This window comes from Petaurus breviceps, unplaced genomic scaffold (assembly GCF_028583685.1).
Source record: "Petaurus breviceps papuanus isolate PSGF00001 unplaced genomic scaffold, PetGlider_PUasm1.0 419, whole genome shotgun sequence".
Classification (NCBI taxonomy): domain Eukaryota; kingdom Metazoa; phylum Chordata; class Mammalia; order Diprotodontia; family Petauridae; genus Petaurus; species Petaurus breviceps.
The window spans coordinates 13,851,612-13,873,346 of record NW_027186324.1 but is presented as its reverse complement, the minus strand read 5'-3'; the positions used below and the strand labels follow the sequence as shown (position 1 = coordinate 13,873,346).

The following is a 21,735-nucleotide window of genomic DNA, read 5'->3' as shown; positions in this document are numbered from 1 at the left end:
TGGAATTAAAGAATTTAGTCTTCATTATAAGAATAGTGGAATCTTCAGAGGAATTTCTACACAGCCTCCAGCCATAACCATAAACCCACTTCAAATATGAGTGATGATAACAAGAAAGTGAACTTTGTCAAGAATATTCACTTTGGGCCAGTCACTTCACCCCAATTGCCCTGCCTTCCCCCTCCAAATATATATATGTGGAACACTCTTTCTATACCCAGAAAGGACCTGGTAGATCACCTAGTCTTATCCCTGCATTTTATAGATGAAAGAACTGTGCCTCAGAAAAGCTGAGTGACCTCTCCAGAACATCAGAGTTAGTTTGTGGCTGATCAAGGATTAGAATCGAAATCTCCTTACCCTGTAAGTATTTCTATACAATTTAATCCTTTCATACACAAGTTAATCTGTTTCATACAAGATAATCCTTTATGATAATTTTTATCAACGAGCAACTGACTTCCTCTGTACCCATTTTTTCTTTGATATCTGTTGAGCACCTGCAATTTTTTGGAGGTCATTATTATTTTTCAATATGCCAAGTCCTTTGAATCCTTCTGCCACATGAAAGAAGTAACACCAGACAACATATATCACTTTATTAGAAAGTGATTGTGCTTGTTGTTGGTTTTTTTTGTTGTTTGAAATTGTCTAACTTTATTTTTCCCTTCCACAAAAGGAATAATCACTATATTGGATGATCTCTGCAACACCTGTTATTTTGACAATCTGAGGATAAGCTTCACTTTCCCATTTAATCTCTTTCTAGTACAAACCATTAATTTATATACTTCTGTGGTTGATGTAATACCTTAGGATTTTACTATATACTACTATGAGATTATTCCTCAAACATACAACTCCTCTTTCACCATAGAAAGAAGAAAGGCTTTTAAAATACAGCACAAAGAGATAAGGAGAACATTGGCATCAGTGATCTGGGTCTCTCTGATGTTCCACATCTCTTGGTTCCAGATGGTTTCTCTAACTGTCCCCCATGTCTGTAGTTCTCTCCCTCCTCATCCCACTTCTTTACTTCTCTAGTTTTTTTGAAGCCCAAGATAAGGGCTTCTACAGAAAGTCTTTCCCAAACCCTCTAATGACTTCCTTCTTTAAATTATTTTCTATTAATCCTGTATATAGCTTGTTTCTACATATTTATTTACTTGCCTCTCCCATTGGATTGCAAGTCTTTTGTCAGTAGGGACTATATTTTGTTGCCTTTTGCACCCCAGGTATGCAGGTGGGCTAAAGCCTAGGAATGGGACCTCAAGTCTCACAGAGAAAGTTAACTCTCTTGAATAAATATAAACAGCAAAAGAGGCTCTAACTATTTCATGGGAAAACTTGCACATGACCCTGAGCCATTCTTGGCACTGTGCTTTCTTTGTTCTGTTTCTATATAATACCTGACCTGACATGAGGTTGGTATAGGGATCCATGAAGTTACTTTGTCCTTCTACCAGCCAGGATGACAGGACTCTTATGAAAACTCCCTCATTCAGCCTAATTAAAATAAAACCTCTTAATAACCAAGCTGGCACAAGCCTCTCTTTCGTTGATATCTTAATATTCTCACAAATGGGCTTTGTCCCAACAATTGGCATATCACAACAGAACAGATCAGCCCCCTTACATTAGACCTTAAAATTAATGTAGCTGGCAGTTTGCCCCATAACAATATTGTGTCCTTACACCTCAGCCCTTGGCACAGTGAGTGGCCCATAGTAGGTGTTAAATAAATGTTTATTGACTACTGTGTTTAGATTTTTCCTAAGATAGTATTCCTATTTTAATCTTTAAATTATATTTGATTTGTGTTTCTTTTATGATATTCAGCCATGTTCAACGCTTTGTGACCCCATGTGGAGTTTTCTTGGCAAAGATACTGTAATTATTTGACATTTATTTATCCAGCTCATTTTTTAGATGAGGAAATGAGGCAGACAGGGTTAAATTACTTTCCAAGAGTCACACTGCTAATAAAGACCAGAAGACAGATTTGAACTCATAAATGTAAGTCAGGATCAAGATGGCAGAGTAGAAGCAGGACTTCTCCACTGCTCTGGGTTCCACCTTCCCCAATCCACGTAAAAAAGGGGATTCTAAACAAACTCTGGAGCTGCAGAACCCACAAAATGACACAGAGAAGCTAAACCCTGCTGAGGACAGCCTGGCAGGCCAGCAGGAATCGGCCAGCTCAATGCTCTGGGAGCCGAGCCCAGCCCTACACCAAGGCTTTAGCCCCAGGGCAGGCCTGACCAGCTGCTAGATGCAGGGAACTCCAGATCAGCAGCAGCTGTGGCTGTTTCCAGAATTATCAACACATAGATGTGAAAGATAAAGTTAGGGGTCAGTGCAGTCTGTACTTTGGGACCCAGTAAATGGGAGTACATGGCTTTTGCCCCCGGGGCAAGAAGCCACTGAGCCTCCGGCATAGCCAGCCAGCACCATGGGGCACCTTCAGCTCCTGGCTGGCAGAGTGTAGGGGGACCAAGCACCAGTCTGAGGGGTAATTGCTCTTGTTTCAACCTTCTTGGTTCTGGATTGCAGTCTAGGGTGGAGGTCCAGGGGTGTGTGTCCAGCTTGCCAGAGCATGTGAAGATCTCATAGAGGGGACCCATCTAATACCTCCAGCAGCTGAGAAAACCTCAGCGTTTGGGATGAAGGTTCCCCTGTCTGGTGGCAGAGTCCTACTGTGGCAAAAAGTCCAGAGGTCAAGTGACTGAGGGGCAACATGACCAGGCAAAGGAAACAAAGCAGACAGAAGATTCCAACATTACACTCCTATTTTGGGGACAAAAATGAGCAAAGCATGGAACAGGAAGAAGACAGTGAAGTCAGAACTCCTGCACCAAAAGCTTCAAAAGAAAATACAAGCTGGTTATAGGCCATAGAGGACCTTAAGAAACAGATAAGAGATATGGAGGAACAAGTGGGAAGAGAAATGAGAACAATGAAAGAAAATTACGAAATGAGAGTCAACAGACTGACTGAGGAAAATCACACCTTAAAAAATAGACAAACTCAAATGGCAATAGAGGATCCAAAAGCCAATGAGGAGAAGAATGCCTTAAAAAGCCAAATTTGCCAGGTGGAAAAAGAATCTCAAAAGCTCAATGAGGAGAATCATTGCTTCAGAATTAGATTGGAGCAAATTGAAGCTAATGACTTTATGAGAAACCAAGACACCGTTAAACAGATCCAAACAAATGAAAGAATAGAAGGCAATGTGAAATATCTCTTCAATTCAATAAACACTTCTTATTTGGATACTGTGTGCAAGCCATGATGTTAGGTGATAGGGATGCAAATTACATAATTTTGACTTTCAAATGAATTTCATTCTTTGTTTATTAGGTAAAGATACAAAATCTCGAAGATAGATTAAATAAAAAAGGAAGGCAAAGCAGAAATTCACAAAAGTGCTCTATGTGCATTTGAAAAGGGAAGAGAATATCTTATTTTCAGTTTATATTATCTTTTTGCTAAATTTTCAATAATTAATTTCCATTCATTTAAGGAATAATTAAAATACAATTAGGTTTGTTCAGAGACAATGCTAGTATATGGCACTAGATTTCTTGTGCACACAAATGCAAAGCTATCACCAATATCATATCAACCATATATTTTCATATCATATGCTCCAGTAATGGACTTAATATAGAAATCAAGAGTTAATATGAAGATAACAGGTTGCTTTTTAAACTTTGTCCTAAGCAAGTGCATCATCAACCAATATCGAGAATCTATCAAATAAGACTTACTTAACATATTTGCTCCACTGCACCATTAATCATTTAAACATAATTATGTAATATCAAGTTCAATTTTAGGCCACAGAAGATTTCAAAGATGTAAATTATGCTACTGTGTCAGAAATCATAAAAATGTATTTGTGTTTGTAAAAGGGAAGACCCTTCTGACATTCATAGATCTTTGGTATTGGCAGGTTCATACACACCAAAAGAGGTATTATTGTATTGATTAGCACTCATCTGAAGTTCAAATAGAGTCTAAAATAGATTCCAAATAGAGTCTAAAACCAAATACTAGTAAATAAAATCAAACAAGATTTAAGTATGAATCTTAATCTTCCTATCTCCTAATATTAAAAAGCCAAAAGAAATTCACGGTCATGCGGAATTTTGAATTGTAATCAAAGTTTGCCACTAAGAAACTGTATAGGGGGCAGCCAGGTAGCACAGTGAGTAAGAGCACCGGCTCCAGTGTCAGGATTACCTGGGGATCGAATCCGGACTCAGAAACTTAGCACCCAGCCAGAAACACCTGTCTATGTATCCTTGAGCAAGTCACTTAACCCCGATTGCTTAAATAAAAAAAAAAAATTATAACTCTATAGCCATTGAGTTCCCCTGAGCCTCATTTCTCATATTTATAGTGCAGGGGTGAGACTGGTCTCTAAGTAACTTCTGTCTCTAATATTCAATGATTCTATCATCAATTTATCCTGATTTTTGAGAAACTATTGTTTTCCTACTCTAATATACATTAGATATTCTCATTATTTATGAACTTTCAGAGTGCATAACATAAAGCCATTCTGACAACATTTTTATTACTACTAAAGAATTTTGGAGAAAATGTCCTATCTTTTGCCTAGATGGCATAATTTGGTATTGAGGGTTTGTATATAGAGAATTTGAAATTAGTAGATGGAGTAAAACAATAATTTCCATAACAAAGTATAACAAAAAAAATTATTGTACATCAAACTGCAAATCCACTTTATTGCCTTCAAATATACAAAAATCGTCATGTAATTTTTTTCTTTTTTTTCACTTTGCTCCCTTCCCGGCATTCTAGAGATTGCTACCATTAGCATAAATAGGTGTGTGTATATGTTTGTGTATTTGTGTGTGTGCAGGTAAAATTATTCTATACATTCTTCTATTTATCAATTAATTTTCTTTATGCAGATCATGTCTTTTCATATGTTCTTTGTCGTTAATTTGTGTATTTATAATACACAAAATAATTTATTAACTCAAAGTTGCTCTTAAAACAATATTACTGTTTCTGGACACAATGTTCTCTTGGTTCTGCTCATTTTGGTCTTCATTATTTCATCAGAGTCTTTCCATATTTTTTCTAAAAATCATTGAGCTCATCATTTCTTATTGCATAGTAGGATTCCATCACAATCATATATCACAACTTTTTTCAGCCATTTGAATTGATGGGTTTCCTTGCTATTTCAAATTCTTTCCCTATGCAAAGAGAGCTGCCATAAACAATTTAGAACAAGTGGGTTCTTTTCCTTTTTCCCTATTCATCTTTGGAAGTAAACAAAGTAGTTGTAATGCTAGGTCAAGGGGTATAGGTAGTTAACTACATCTTTGAGCATATTTCCAGATTGTTCTCCAGAATGATTGGATCATTTCAAAATTCCACAAACAATGAATTAGTCTGAGTTTTTCCACATCCTCTCGAATATGTCACTTTCCCTTTCTATCATTTTAGCCAATATGTTAGGTATAAAATGATATCTTAGGGCTGTTTTAATCTGCATTACTCTAATCAATAATGATTTAGAGCATTTTTATATGACTCTTAATTGTTTTGATTTCTTCATTTGAAAACTTGTTCATATTATTTAACCATTTATTAATTGGCATAATTTGCATAAAGTGTTTTGTAAAGTTTGAAGCATTTATATAAACATGCATCATCTTTGTTACATGTGTGTTATCATTTTCTTTAGTGTTTAATTAAAACAATGAACTAAGGGATAGAAATACACAGTTATATTCCTGGTTCTACCATTCTATATGCTTAGACAAGTTATTTTGCACCCTGTCCCAACACCTGTTTCAGTTTTCAAATATGAAAAATGAAAAAGTTCAACAAGATCATATGTAAAATTGTGTCAAACTCAATCATTATATATTTTGTCTTCATTCAATGAGAACTTATGGGGGAACTGTAAAACGCTAGGTCTAGAACAGCATCTTGCACCATATGCAGTACTCTCCAAATGCTTATATGACTTGAATATCATGTCCAGGAATGTGCTGCAGAAAACTCAATCAAGCTCAAAAGAACTTGTTAAATTGTTGCTGTGAAAATTTATATCTCAGATTGCAAATGGCACAAATCAAGCCTTGACTTATGGCTTTGTTGATTTCTAGACTTCACAAACTGATGGAGAATGTGTTAGTAATGTAGAATAAACTTCAAAAATAGTTGGTGGGCAAATTTATTTTGTAGAGCCAGCTATTTAATATTTACCACCACCACCTCAGTTGTATCACATGCAAAACAAAGGAGTAAAAGACTATAGTGAGAATTCTAACTCAAACCAAAGATATATTTAGTCATAAAGGAAAAATTAGACAAGTTTGACTATATAAAATTAAAAATCTATTGCACAGACAAAAATCAAAGATAGAATAAGAAGATAAACTAATTAATGGGAAAAGTTGCAATAAATACCACTGATATTAGTTTGATATCATATATATGGAGAGAGAGAGAGAGAGAGAGAGAGTCAGATGAAGAAAGTACCAACTAGTAAGTCAATCCGCATTTATTAAGAACATGCTGTGTGCCATAGACTCAGGTGATGCAAAGACAAAATAGTCTGTGTCATAAAAAAAAGAAAACAGATTTTTAATGTGATAGACAACATGCATTTATAAAGGTATATGCAGTATAATTTTTTTTTCAATTACTTGGTAATTTTATGTAGGGTATGGCTAATAGAGGACAGGGGAAGATCTCACATGGAAGATGCTTGAGCTTAGTCTTCAAGGATGACTACAGATTCCAAGAGGCAGATGTTAGTAGGGAGCACATTCCTGGCATGGGCAGGGTAGGAAGGGTAAGATGGGGAGCCTGCACAAAGTCACAGTCTTCAGAAAGCAAGCTGTCATGTATGAGAAATGCAAACAAAAGCAAAGACAATTTGGGTGGACCATAGTGTACATAACTAGAAAAAGCAGATTGTTACTGGTTTTAATTGTCAAACAGAACAGTTCACATTTGTTCCTAGAAGTAGCAGGCTTCTTCTTACTAGAAGAGTGAGTTGGTCAATAAGGTGCTTTAGGGGAAAATTACATTAGAAACTATGTGGAGTGTTTGGACTTAGGTAGGGAGAGAGTAAGGGAGACCAATTAGAAGGCTACTATAATGTTCCAGGTGAAATGTTATCAGGGCCGAAATAATTAATGACTGTGAGTAGAAAGAAGGAGGCTTGTGAGAGATGTAGAAGTAGAAATGACAAAACCTGACAACTTATTGGCAGTGTCCTCAACAGTAATAGGGAGCTTTAGAAGGGACAAAAAGTGAATACAGGGAAGTTTTGTATGCTGGTGGTAAGAGCAACATTTCTCCCGATAAAAGCAATACTTTTATAACTGACTATTAACATATCCAATCACTTTTAAGACAAACCATAAACTCTATTTTGTGACATTATTTTTATTAAATTGTATCATTGAATAGCAGTTACAGAAATGTGTGAATCTAGGAAGTATATTAGACCCTGTCAATTGTGGATGGTTTTGCAATTAGCAGCTGTTAACAGGCTTGAGAGTTACTTTTTTTTTTCCTTTCAGCAAATGTTCTTTCATTTATGATGAGTTATGCCACATAGCTCAGCATCAAATAGCTGAGTAGCTGTGACCACCCACTTATTCTGAGAGCTTCCATGCTGAATAAAAGGTACAGAAATGGTGGCAATGAAGGGAAGTCTCATTTTCTTTCTTCCCTCCTTCCTTCCTTCCTTCCCTCCTTCCTTCCTTCCCTCCTTCCTTCTTTCCTTCCTTCCTTCCTTCCTTCCTTCCTTCCTTCCTTCCTTCCTTCCTTCCTTCCTTCCTTCCTTCCTTCCTTCTTTCCTTCCTTCCTTCCTTCCTTCCTTCCTTCCTTCCTTCCTTCCTTCCTTCCTTCCTTCCTTCCTTCCTTCCTTCCTTCCTTCCTTCCTGCCTTCCTGCCTTCCTGCCTTCCTTCCTTCCTTCCTGCCTTCCTGCCTTCCTGCCTGCCTTCCTGCCTTCCTGCCTTCCTTCCTGCCTGCCTGCCTTCCTGCCTTCCTTCCTGCCTTCCTGCCTTCCTTCCTTCTTTCCTTCCTGCCTTCCTTCCTTCTTTCCTTTCTTTCATTTTGCTTTTGGAGGAAGAAGTCTCATTTTCTTAAGCAAAAAAGAACCCTATTTCATAATAGTCATCTTCATATACATTTTAATTCATCTTTGAACTTAAAAATATTTTGCTTTCTAACCTTCCCCTCTACCACCACTTTGCTTAAAACAAATAAATAACACCAAATTCCAATCTTAATCTATTGAAATATTTCTTCAAGATGCAGTACATATGCCAGCCCCAAGGGAAAGTGATACCTTTCTTCATGGCTATATCACATTTTCACTATTTTTAATTAATTATCTTCTTTTTAAAATAAGTTTTATTGATGCCTCTTATCTTTGCCTTATATGGGAGGGGGATCCTCACACCTTTGAGATAGCATCTCCTTTTTCAGGGAAAGATAAAAAAAAGCATGAACCCCCCATCCAGTAACTACATGTAATATTGTATCTAATGTTCTGTCCTATTAGTGCCATACCTTTATTCTCAAAGGAGGATGACGTACTTCATTATCTGTTCTCAAGGACTTAATTGACTTTACAATCACTTAAATTAAGCCTTCTATTAGAGATTTCTTTGTATATCATGGTCATCATATATACTCTGGTTTGTTTGTTGTTGTTTTTTTCTTTTTTTGGTTCCACTAATCTCATATTATATCAATCAGTTAAAACAAATCTCACATTTCACTGAATTCCTCATATTCATCATTTTTACTCCATTATCATACTCATTTACTCTTATATAACAGCTTTTTTCACCATTCTCAAATCCATGGGTTGACGTTTTTTTTTTGCCAATTCTTGAGCACTCTTTTATAAAAAGTACTACTATTTTGATATATTCATTGTAACTTTGAATCTGTCTTTGCTGTTCTTGGGCTACCTGATCAACAATGAGATTGCTAGGGCAATGGGTATGGGTAATTAGTTGCTTTTCTTGTATACTACAACGGATATCCAGAATTTACCAGACCAATTCACAACTACAACGATAATGAATTAAAACATCCTTTATCACCCCTCAAAAATGTATTGTTTGCATTTTGTTGTTTTGCCAATTTGCAGGATGTGAGATAAAACCTATGAGGTACTTTAATTTGTATTGATGTTATTTGTGATTTGGAGCATATTTCAAAAAAATTTTTTTTCTTATTTTTAAATTCTTCAGTTTAGACTTCTAATTTTTTTTAGCAGGGTCCCCTTGAATGCCCCAGCTTGAAAATTTGCCAAAGCTCTCTGCTGAGGGCATTCACCAAGTTTCCATAATAACTTCTTTCCTCTGTTCTAACCTCCTCTTTTGATTTGTGGAAATCCAGGCTCAAACCAAGTTTTCTGCTGATTCCAAGCATAATTTTCTCTCTAATACACATCCTGCTCTTAGCAAATGGTTTTGAATTACACCTATTTCTACAACATACTTATTTATGGACAATTATTCAAGTCTATTTTCTCTTAATTATTTACTTCTAATTAAAATTCTGAATTAACACTTATTACATTTTAAAATAAGGTCAAATCTATTTTTAAAAATACTTAAAATGATGTAATATTGTGATTATTGAAGAAAAATTCCACCACACATGGGCAAAGGCAAACTATATTCACAGTAACCTAGCTTAGAAAATAATAAACCAAAACAAATACATGAGCCCTGAACCATGGTTTTGGCCAAAGTCACATCTATTTGTTGAGTAAAAAAATTTTAATGTCAAAAACTGATGAGTCCTTTTGTACCCTAGCAATAAATAATGTCCTAAAATGAAAACATCCTCGATATGGTGCACTTTTATACATTGCCTTGTGATTTCTTCTCTATGAACAGCAATAAAGAGGAAATAAATAATAAATATGTTCTCTAGCCACAAGGAAAAACCTCATGAGGAAGGTATTTTTCCCTGGCATGCTTGCATTTTACAAAGTGTTGTGTGATATTTATTTTGCTGATCTCCTTAAGAGATAAGAGCTACAATCCATATCCCTATGCCATAAAACATGTTTTATGATAGAAGCAGATAGCTATTGGAATAGCGTAGTGAATTAATCCCATTTGTTTTCAGAGTTACCGTATTAGGGATTTTTAGCGTATTTGCATTGCTGTCTTCTTGGTGTGAATGGGAGGCTCTTGAGGGCAAGGAATTTTACCTTTCTTTGTAGTCCCAGAACTTAGCACAGTGACTAGTACTTAGTAGTGATAAGGCAAGGCAGAAAGGATTGTTCAACGCAGATGGAGCAAACAGGAGGAAGGATGTGATAGAAGATAAAATGTATTATGTGACTAACTAGGCAGAAAAGTGATCAATAAGACTATGCTTTGATACCCACACGTCAGACTTATGTGTACCCCGTTCCTGTTCCCCTTATTTATCTGTATGCATTCACAAAGCAGCAGTCTCCCCTCTCCGGTGCCCTCTCCCATTTTCTTAAACTGTAGCAGTTCCCCACCCCTTCCCCTATCTGGCTAAACTGTGTATAGAACAGACATATAGCCTGGCTCAGCATTCTGTCTCCCATGGGGATCAAGGCCCCAATTGTGCTTGAACATAGCACCAATAAACCAAAATAAATGTCTTTTTTTTTTAAACTTGGAAATGGTCCAAGTGAATTTATTCAAGACAATGCAACCTAATGTATTTCCTGGTCATTCTGGTACACCACAACATTTTGGGGTGCATGTGAACCACAACAATAAAAAATTAATAAATGCTTATAAATTGATTGATTGATAGCTTTTATGTAGTGAATGATTTCATTATTTTAATTCTAAATAGAACCATATAACCAAAGCTAAGAAAAATATGTACTTATTTTCAGTTTATTCCAGATAAATAGCTAACCTGAATGGTTAAAACTTGAAAGCAGATATTAAATTTTATACTAACTTATATTAACTAATAATTACCTAGTAAGCAATACCTTTGCTGCCAGTATTTTTAACCATTTGGGTACAACTTATAAACTGAACAAGACAGTTCACAATAAATGATATAAATCACTTATTTGAATATGCTACTTTTAATTTGTGTGATTAAACTTTTATGCTTTATATATTTATGATTGTTTGTAAAAATCAAGGTCCACTTTAAATGAGTACTGTGTGTATAAGATAAGATTGTGGGGAAGTGAAATGTAGGTGGGAGCTAAAGAGTGTGTAAAGCTTGGTAAATTCTCCATTTCCTCATAAACATTTTCAATAATATTATATAAAAAAGGAAGCCATATTTTTGTGGTAATATAATTTAGAAGCTAAAAGGTGTAAAGTAGTGGAAATATTGTCAATAATGTAAAACAAAATCCATATCAAAAATCACAAAGTCATTTTGTGTAGCCAGATATTAAGATTTAAAAGGTCCTAAGAAATTTTAAGAAAATGCCAAATTTCTTTGAGTTTGTAATTGTTCTTACTATTTTGCTTTAAATAATAACATTTTAAATTGTCATTAGGCAGATAATATAGACTTGTTGAACATTGGAGGCCAGACCAAAACCATTTTTTTTACACTAACATACTGGAGTAGCTGTAGATTGCTGAATGTGATTCTTTATTCTTAGAAAATTTGGGATTGTTTCATTATTGTGTGTTTCCTTACTGCTACTTCTAACATATATTTTAACTAGAGTTACTGGAGTAGACTCTGAGACTTAAAGATAAAAAGAAAAAAAAATCAAGGTCATTATCTTGCCATAAACCAAAACTTATTTTTTTTTTCTGGGAAGTAAAAGCATTAGAGAAAAGAATATGGAAAGTGCTTATCTATTAACTCAGTTATTTTTTTTCCCTTTCAGCACGATCCCTGATAGGTAACGTAAGGAAGGACTGGGCATCCCAAAATAGCATTGCCCTCTCATGGCAAGCACCTGAGTTGTCCAATGGAGTCATTCTGGATTACGAGATCAAGTACTATGAGAAAGTAGGTTGTATTTGGAGCTCCCCGGGAGCTCCAAATTATACACATTTCTATAATCATATATATGTGTGTGTACACATATATTTAGAATATTGTGACTTTTGACACTACATTAGATTATTTGACTGATTCCTATTTTTAGGCTTAATCATTGTAACACATATTCTTTTGATTTAATTGTGGTTTCCTATTCTCTTTTTAATTTGTTATGGATTCTGTCTGTCAGATTAAAGTAAAAGATTTAAGATATTCACTTCTATTAGGAACATATATGGAACTTTGTGGTATACTTGGAAATAGTATGCTCCCATCAATTTATATTTTGACTGCCAAACCATTGGAAGAATTTGACAAAATGAATCATCATCATATAATCTGGAAACAAACTAAAGTATACCCCTACTCTTGGCCAAAACTGTTGCAAAGTTTATGCAATTTTTAAAAATTGGGGGAAATGCTGTGTGTGTGTGTGGGGGGGGGTGTTGCTTGATAATAATAACTCTTAGCATTTGGGTTAGTTATTTACATTGAAAGAGAAGATGTCCCTTATAGATGACTCAGATTATAGATACTGTTCCCTTTTATATGCAAATAATGTACTAAACAGACTCAGAAAGAGCTGGTTTTCTGATATAGTGCAGGAGTTGAATAGGGTACTCCCCTCCAATAAATGTAATGATAATTTTCTTTTCACTGACTGCTAAATATTATGTATATTTGTGCTGTACATATGTATGTATGTGTCTAATGTAGTATCTTTATATAACTCTGGACAAATAATTTAACCTTTCAGTTCTCTAAACAATGCTTTATGACTATAAATTTCAGGTAAGGTACTAATCTGAACTGGTAGAGGAAGTTTTCTCTTAATAAAGTTCTATATACCAACAAGTCATATGTTCAATCTATAAAATAGATAGGTAGATAGATGAATGTATTTATAAGCAATCAGTGAAAAGGAAACTTTAGTCTTATAGACTATTAATGATATTTAGCAAGAGAATCATTAATTCTCCAAGAAAGTATCAATCAATAGAATATATATATATATATATATCCCTTGCAATATTTATTTCTGTGTGAATAAATTTTTCATGTAGTTTCATTTCAGGGCTGGAATAAGAGGATTTTGGGGAGTTTATTTTGAGAATAGCATGATCTACAATAGCACAGAACTGGAAGTCAAGAATTCCTGAGTATAAATCTTTCCTCAGCCTATGGCCTGAGGAAATTCAGTTATTCTCTAGGTGTCTCAGACTTTCTATCTTCAAAATGGATATAAAGATACCTAAACTATTCATGCATTACAAAAATTAATCATATATATATATACATATATATATATATATCTATATCTGAAAACTGTGAAATAGTATTGCCTTTTACTTAAATGAACTACAAGGAACTGTATCCCATAAATTACATGATACAACAAATTTCAAAACAATGTTTGCTTTGGGTAAAAAGTACAAGTACCTAAATGACTGGCTTTCCCTAAATAACCATGCTAAGGGGCAGCTAGGTGGTGAAAGTGAATAGAGCATCCACCCTGGAGTCAGGAGGAGCTGACTTCAAATCCGACCTCAGACACTTAACACTTATTAGCCATGCTACTTTGGGCGAGTCACTTAACTGCAATTGCCCTGCCCTTCCCCCTCCAAAAAAAAATATAATAAATAACCATTCTAAAATGTATATTACCCACTTAATACATTTAAACATTAAAAAAGGCAGAGATAGGATAAAATTGATGTTAAAATTTTTCTTCCACTGTGATTCAGCCCTTAAATTAGAATCTTCTTTAGATAAAATTTTCAAGAGTTGGCAAAAGTTAAATGCACAAATCAACATCACATTTTCCCATTCAGGCTTCCAACAAAAATAGTTAAACTCATCCTGTTTCTAAAGACACATGAACCTCAGTATCTACAAAATCCTAACCTTGATCACCCTCCTACTCTATTATATTTATTCATTTATTTATTTGTTTATTTATTTATTCATTCATTCATTCATCTATCTATCTATGTATCTATCTATGTATCTATCTATCTATCTATTCATTCATTCATTCATTTATTTGGTTTTTGGAGGGGGGAAGGCAGGGCAATTTGGGTTAAGTGACTTGCCAAAGTCACACGGCTAGTTAGTGTTAAGTGTCCAATGCCAAATTTGAACTCAGGTCCTCCTGACTCCAGGGCTGGTGCTCTATTCACTGCCACCTAGCCACACTCTCTCCTACTTTAAAAATGCTTCTTCATTCCTAAACAGTTGAAACGCTTACTTAATACTGTAGCGATTTATGGCTTTCTAGCGCTTTTGTATATTAATGATCTCTCCTGCCTTAATGAAGGTAGCTATGGCATATAAAATAGGAAGAAAATGTGTACTTTTCTATTAAAACCCTGATATGAAATGTTCTTTAGTTTTAAGATTCACTTCCCCTCTATTCTTTCTATGTTTTTATGCTTAAGTTTATGAAAAAAAATTTCTGTAATTCAGAAAATGTTTCTTAGAATATAAAATGTTATTAGATGGTTGTTATCTATCCATGAGCAATATTTAATTTTCTCACAGGTAATATTATGAAAGTTTTTAAATGTTGCATATGTTTCTAGAACAGTTGCACTCAACAATTGCACAATTATATTGGTAACAGAAATCAATGCACTTGACTCCCAAAAGGGCTATTTCTCATTTTAAATGCTTTTTGAATTCTTCTATTTTACTTTAGCTTCACAGCTCACAAGAGTTTACAAAATATTCTTTTACTATCACATGGAAGATCATATTTAGAAAGCAGATTAGGGTTTGTTACTGGCAGTACACCCTAGCTGTTCTAAGATAACTCATTTTTCTTACTCTGTCATCATCCCTCCCAGAGCCACATTGCCTTGGATTCCATGTACAGCTCCTACAACCAAGCATAGGTCAAAGTCAGAGTCAGTGTTTGTTTATTGACCCTCAGAAAACTTACACTTTTGTTCTCTATTTTAGTTCAATAGATTTGTATGATTTCACTGAAAACATGATTTCTTCCACCATGGCTACATCTTCAGAAATACCAGTAGTCCAATGGTGAAACCGAATTTCAGATTACTAAATGTAATAATATGGGATACTGGTGTGAATGAGGTGTATGACTGCTTAACACTTAGTAATCTTACCCAAATTTAAGCAGAAGCAGTTAGTATTTTTAGATTTTTGCCTGCAGGGAAAAAAATAGTGAATATGTCTAGGGGACAACCAGAGCACAAACACACCATTCCTAATTTGATATCATAACAAAGCAAAAATAATAATAATAATCCTAGAATTCTCACAAAAACACCAGAGAAATAAAACATCTCAAATGAAACGTTAACATAAAATTCCAAATGCTATCAATACTTCAAGCAGAAAGGTTAGCACCCTAACATGCCAGCAATTGAATTCTCAATAATATTTGCAAAAGCTAATTTGGGAGAAAAAGATACATCTCTACTTTCATCCCCATCCCAACCAATCACAAGAAAAATAAATAATAAATAATCTTCTAAATAATAACATGCAAATATTAGCCAACAGGAGTGTGGTAGAGTGAAAAGAGAACTTGTTTTCTTTCCAAAGAACATAATTTAAGTGCCACATATACTACGTGTAAAACTTTTGACAAATTATTTCCCCTCTATGGGCCTCAGTTTCCTCATAAGTAAGTTGGACTCAGTGACCTGAAGCATTTGGTTGGTTTAATAATAGGTAGGCTTGTTGTCAGGAAGATCTGAGTTCAAGTATTGCCTCAAATACTACTTGTGTTGTCCGGACAAATACCTGATACCAGCCTTGGTTTCTTCATCTATAAAGTGAGGTGTTTGGACATGATGGCTCTAAGATTTCTTCCATCTCAAAATCAGAGGATGTCTAAGTAAACTTCTACCTCTAAATTTTATGATGCAGCATAAAGTGCTAACTTTTTTGCCTTGAGACTTCAACCTTTCACTTGACTAACCCTTCATATATTTACCTTGATTGCTACCCTTATTAAGTAGAAGTTTAAACTGAATCTTTTTTCCTCTGTAGAGTTGGAAGTACAAAAGTCTCTTTACTTAAGTATTACTGCATTCAGAGCTTTGACTTTTAAACAATAATCTTTTCAGAAGACAATTACAGATAAAAATAAGTACAACCAGCCTAATTATAAGCAACCCAAATCAGCATTTATTAAGCACTTAATATGTTGTAGCATGGAGCACATATTCTAATGGGATAGACAATATATAAATTAGTAGGTATATACAGCATGTGTGTATGTGTGTGTGTGAGATAGAGAGAAAGAGAGAGAGAGAGAGACAGAGAGAGAGAGAGACAGAGACTGAGAGAGAGACAGAGAGAGAGAGAGAAAGAAAGAGAAACTGATTGGGAAGGCACTAACATCAATGGGATCAGAAAAAGAAGATGAAATTTGGCCTGAGTATTGAAGGAAACAAAGAAAAATAAAAAGCAGAAGTGAGGAGAAGCATTCCACATACATCAGAGAAGGAAAAAGCAAAAGTATCAAGTTGGGAGATGAAGTATCATGACAATGTTTCTTAACCTTTTTTTGTATCATAGCAGTCTGGTGAAGCCTATGAACACCTCCAAATAATGTTTTTAAATGCATAAAATAAAATACATACAATTGCAAAGGAAACCAATTATACTGTTAAAAAAAACAAATTCATAGACCTCGGGTTAGGAGCCCTTATATTGGAAACAAATTCATTATTTTCCCATCAAGCTTCCCTATTACCATTAAGGGCACCACCATCCTTCCAGTCCCCCAGGCTTGCACCATAAGTGTCATGCTTTACTCTTCACTATCTCTCACCCCCACACCTAATCTATTTCTCAAACTTTTACCATTCCCCCTTCATAGTATCTCTCAAAAATGTCCCTTTCTGTCTTCTGAAACTGCCCCCAGTATCTCCTACAAGAATAAACATAAAATATTCTTTTTGGCATTCAAAACACTTTACAACTGAACCCCACTCAGACTTTACACACTGCCATGCCTGCATACTTTCCCTCCTCATCTATGTCTCCTAGTTTTTATGGTTTCCCTTAAGTCCCAGGTATTTTACCTTCTGTGGGAAGCCTTTCCTTATCCTTCTTAATTCCAGTGCCTTCCCTGATTTGATTATTCTATATTAATCTTGCACACATCTTATTTGTACATATGTGTTTCTTTGTTGACTCTCATCCAATTATGATTCCCTTGAGGGCAGGGACTGCTTTTTGCCTTCTGTTGTATCCCCAAAGCTTAGCACAGTGTCTGGAACATACATAGTAGATGCTTCATAAATGGTCATTGAATGAATGACTCACTGAAGTAACTGCAAGTAGACCAATGGAACTAGAGAAAACAGTCTATGGGAAGAGGGTATGGAGTAAAGATACTAGAAGAGGAGGAAGGAGCCAGGTAGTGAAGAATATAGAGATATGTTCAAGACTTCTGTGAAGATCAAGATGACCAGGACTTCTTTCCTTTCTATTCATTAATATGAGAAGTATAATAAAAAGGCGTTCAAAAAGCAGTAATTCCTTCAGGTGATCAGGCCTTTTTTTATTGGGGAAAAATTGTCATGGGAATTTCTGAGAGATGAGCAATCACCACACTTAAATCTTTTTTTTCTATAGTAATTGGATACTGAACAAAGAGAATAACAGATGTTCTGATAGCAATAGCTAAAAATACAATAAAGAACAACAGTCAGAGACGTTCCAAAAGGCTAATTCATAAAGATGACTGACCAGGATAATGATTCAAACAAAACAGACAAGATCAGATGTTGTTATAAATCAGACTGTCATGGTTGAATGTGAAGAACTCTGTAAAAGAGTTAGAATGTGTTACTGAATTTACATTGACTAAGAAGATTATAATAATAGGGCTGATAAATATAATGAAGAGAGAGATGACATATCAAAGGTTTCTAAGTTTTTTGTCACTCCTTATGCTATTGCTATGTGACATTTTTTTCCCTTTTGTCAATGTGTTTTTTTGATACTAGAGTATGTTTTTGTTTTTCAAGAGAGAGAATGGTTTACATGGAAGAAAAAAGAGTGACTAGAAGGAAAAGGCATCATGACTTGATGAAAAGGTGCTTGAGCACAGCAAGAGAACCTGTGTTTTTGCCCTATAGCTCTGCAACTAATTACTTGTGTGGCTCCCAGTACTTCCATTGCTTATTAGTATAAAGAGAGTGGTTGGGCTAGGTTGATCTCTAAGGTCACTTCCTGCTTTATGAAAATCAAAGGACAATGCATGTCCCTGAAGTTGTGGTTACTATAGCCCAAGAAATCTTTGAGTTAGAGTTCACTATCTAATTAGAATATCACCATCTAGTTAAAATTACCCAATTTGTAGTTCAGCCCTCACAGTAATTTTTCAGTATCTCTTAAGGGTAAAGATAGATATAGATGTTATTTTTTAAATGCAGGAAGTGATTCTCTAAATATGTGTACATCTGTGTGTATACATACACACACAGAGGAAACACACATATATATTTGTATGTATGTATATACAGATGTGTATGTAGATGCATAGATGTAGATGTACATATGTATACACATATAAATACGCGTACATACATATACATATACATACACACACAAATAAAATCAGCTAATTACTTCCAAAAGCATAAATTTATTATCTTGGAGAAGTGACTTTAGAAAAACTTAGGTTAAGCATTTTATTTGGGAATGGGTAATTAACTGCTTAAAATAAGAGTTTTCTTCTTCTAAAAACTGAAAACATTTAACATTTGAAATGAAACATAGTCTTACAAATTAGACATCAGCTTATGCTAATAATGCACATAAACATTTAAAATTAGTACCATTAAGATTTTACTTTCAAAGTATCTTCTTAAATATAAGCTATGCACATCACATGAGATGTTTTGCTTTTAGATTAAGCACTCTAAAGTTTCTATTTAAGAAGACATTATTCAAATCTAACAGCATTACGTGAAGTATTGACAACTTGAGTTGTTAACATTCTAGCTCTTCTCTTGGCAGTATAACATTGCCCTTCCACTTAAGGGGGTGGTCTGGGAATACTCCAAAGAGCCCCTAATTATTCTTCTCTGCTTTTGCCTTACTTTATTTCCTCTAGCCTGTTTTCTTTATCTTATATTTTTTCCTGTTCCCATTTTGGAAACTGATTCTCAGATTACCCAGCAAAAATTCTGTAAAAATTAAAATCTGGTGATTTTCCTAACAATACATTATAACTGATGGCCCTGATAAATGAAAGAGAGAGACAGACAGGAGATGGAGAGAAGAGGAGAGGAGAGGAAAAGAGAGGAGAGGAGAGGAGAGGGAATGTGGAGTAATGGAGTAAGAGAGAGAGAGAGGGAGGTTTCCAGAAACCTGAGAAAACTTACTCTTCACAGACAGTATGAAAGGAAGAGGTACAAAAGATAGATAAAAAGTTCCCATACTTGTCCTACATTGTTTCATCCACTCCACTTTTGGGAGGGAGGCAGCGGATATCTTAGGATATATCTCTGAGCTAGAGTGGTTACTCAGAAGGACAGAAAGGCATGTATGGAGAATGAGGAAAAGCATTTAGTATACCATTTTAATACTTCTTATCATCATTGTTTTTATCTGCAAATCACAACGTTTTTATCTTTATAGTGTAGTTATTGTATAAATTGTTTTTGATTTCTTTTCACCTCACTCCACATCAGTTCACACATCTTCCCAGGTTTCTCTAAAACTTTCCATCTTTTCTTATAGCAAAATACTATTTAAATACATTCTCATATCTTATTGATATTGTCTTATTGATCCACGGTAGGAACTTATGTAGTCATATTTTTGTCACATATGCATGCTTTTTTTCAGCTAAACCAATGGTCTTCCAAATTCTGTGGAGAGTATACTATCCCCTTCAATGACCAACATTTCTAGGTTGAGAAAATATGTTCCCTTCCTAAAAGTATATAATGTTCCCATCAAACATTGTCAAGTCTCCTCTCCTCAGACTTCTACTGTTTTATGGGCATATCAAAAGGCACAGAATGCCAAAATACATTAATAATTTGCTTCCTGACTGCACAAAAAATATATTAACTAGGTCATCAACAATTTCCTTCTTATTCACCAGTATCTTAAATGGAATGAGGTGTGAGTCTGTACTAGAAATCATTACACTCTTTTTGTTTGGCATCACCACCTTGATTTGAGATTTAAAAGGATTCACTTTAGGGGCAGCTAGGTGGCACAGTGAATAGAGCACCAGCCCTGGAGTCAGGAGGACCTGAGTTCAAATCCTGCCTCAGACACTTAACACAAAACTAGCCATGTGACCTTGAGCAAGTCACTTAATACCAATTGCCCTACCTCCCTCCCTCCAAAAAAAAAATAAAAAATAAAAAAATAAAAGGATTCACTTTGAAAATCAGAATGTGTTACCAATTTGATGATTTGATAATGGTAAAGATAACAAAGATTATACTATAATTATAAGACCCATGTATAGAATATGATACTTATTTATAGGTTGGACATCCTTATGAAATTTCAGGTGCTCCCACTTCAAGACAGACAGAAAAGTTCAGTTAATAGCAGATTTTCTTATATTTCTGAGATGTGAGAAAATTCACTAACAATTTTTACCTGTTTTCACTTTCAAGACATGTAATAGTTAATGTTGACCAGCTCCCAAGAGAATAGAGTTTACTTGTTTCCCAAAAAAGATAAAATGCCTCAGTGTTTCACAATGGATGTACTTTATCTGCAGTCATTCATAATTGATAGAAATGTGTAGGAAAAAATTCAATATTCAAGTGAAATACTAAAACATTAGTCAAGAACAGTGATTCCCCGTCACAATTCTTTGACATATCAAAATATTATTTCAAGATATATAATTTCTGAAAGCAAAATTATCTATTTTCATCAAAATTTTCAAAATCCATGTAATGTCAATATTCTACCAGTGGTTTTGAATGACTAATAAATAATGGAGCTTGACTAAAGATTTGGGTTTTTCTTAAGACTATATCACAAAAGAGGGCAATGGAGAATTGCACAGGGGACATAAGCAGGTCATGATTTATTGCAATAAGGAAGTTCCAAGAAGAAAAGTAGCAAAAGATGTAGGAATTGTTTAGATGTATGTGTAAATGATTAGTTTATGTGGAAATGATGATCTCACTATGGACAAGCAAGAGAGAGAACAGGTAGAGTGTTCATTGGTGTCCTTATATGGGGTTGACTTTCTGTGGCAAATTTGTAAATGGACATGGACAAAAATTGCAGAAAATATTCAGGAATGAATGAAATGTCTGTACCACTAAATAGAATTCTAGATTGATGAGATCCAGATCCATTTGAGGAGATGAACCATAAAGAACATTTTTTTCTGTGAAGTTGAAATTAAACACACAAAATGTTGTCATTGTTCTGTCATTTTTTATTGTGTCCAACTCTCAATAATACTATTTGGGGTTTTCTTGGCAAAGATACTGGAGTGGTTTACCATTCTCCAGCTTTTTTACAGATGAGGAAACTGAGGTAAACAGGGTTAAAGGACTTCCCCAGAGTTACACAGGTAGTAAGTTTCTGTGGCCATATTAGAACTCAGGTACATGACTTTTCCTGACACCAGCACATGCATTCAACTTTGGTGCCCTGCACAGAATGTTACAAGTCCAAAAAGATAAGTGTCACTGGTTAAAAGAATTGTC

At 34.8% G+C, this 21,735-nt stretch overlaps 1 protein-coding gene across 1 annotated transcript in view; it reads left to right on the top strand.

The window, feature by feature from the left end:
- EPHA6 (EPH receptor A6) overlaps positions 1–21,735 on the top strand; it is an 862,386-nt gene that overhangs the window by 429,732 nt on the left and 410,919 nt on the right. Inside the window, exon 6 of the mRNA XM_069100744.1 lies at positions 11,889–12,013. Coding sequence (XP_068956845.1) covers positions 11,889–12,013 — 125 coding nt within the window. The remainder of the gene's footprint in view (positions 1–11,888; positions 12,014–21,735) is intronic.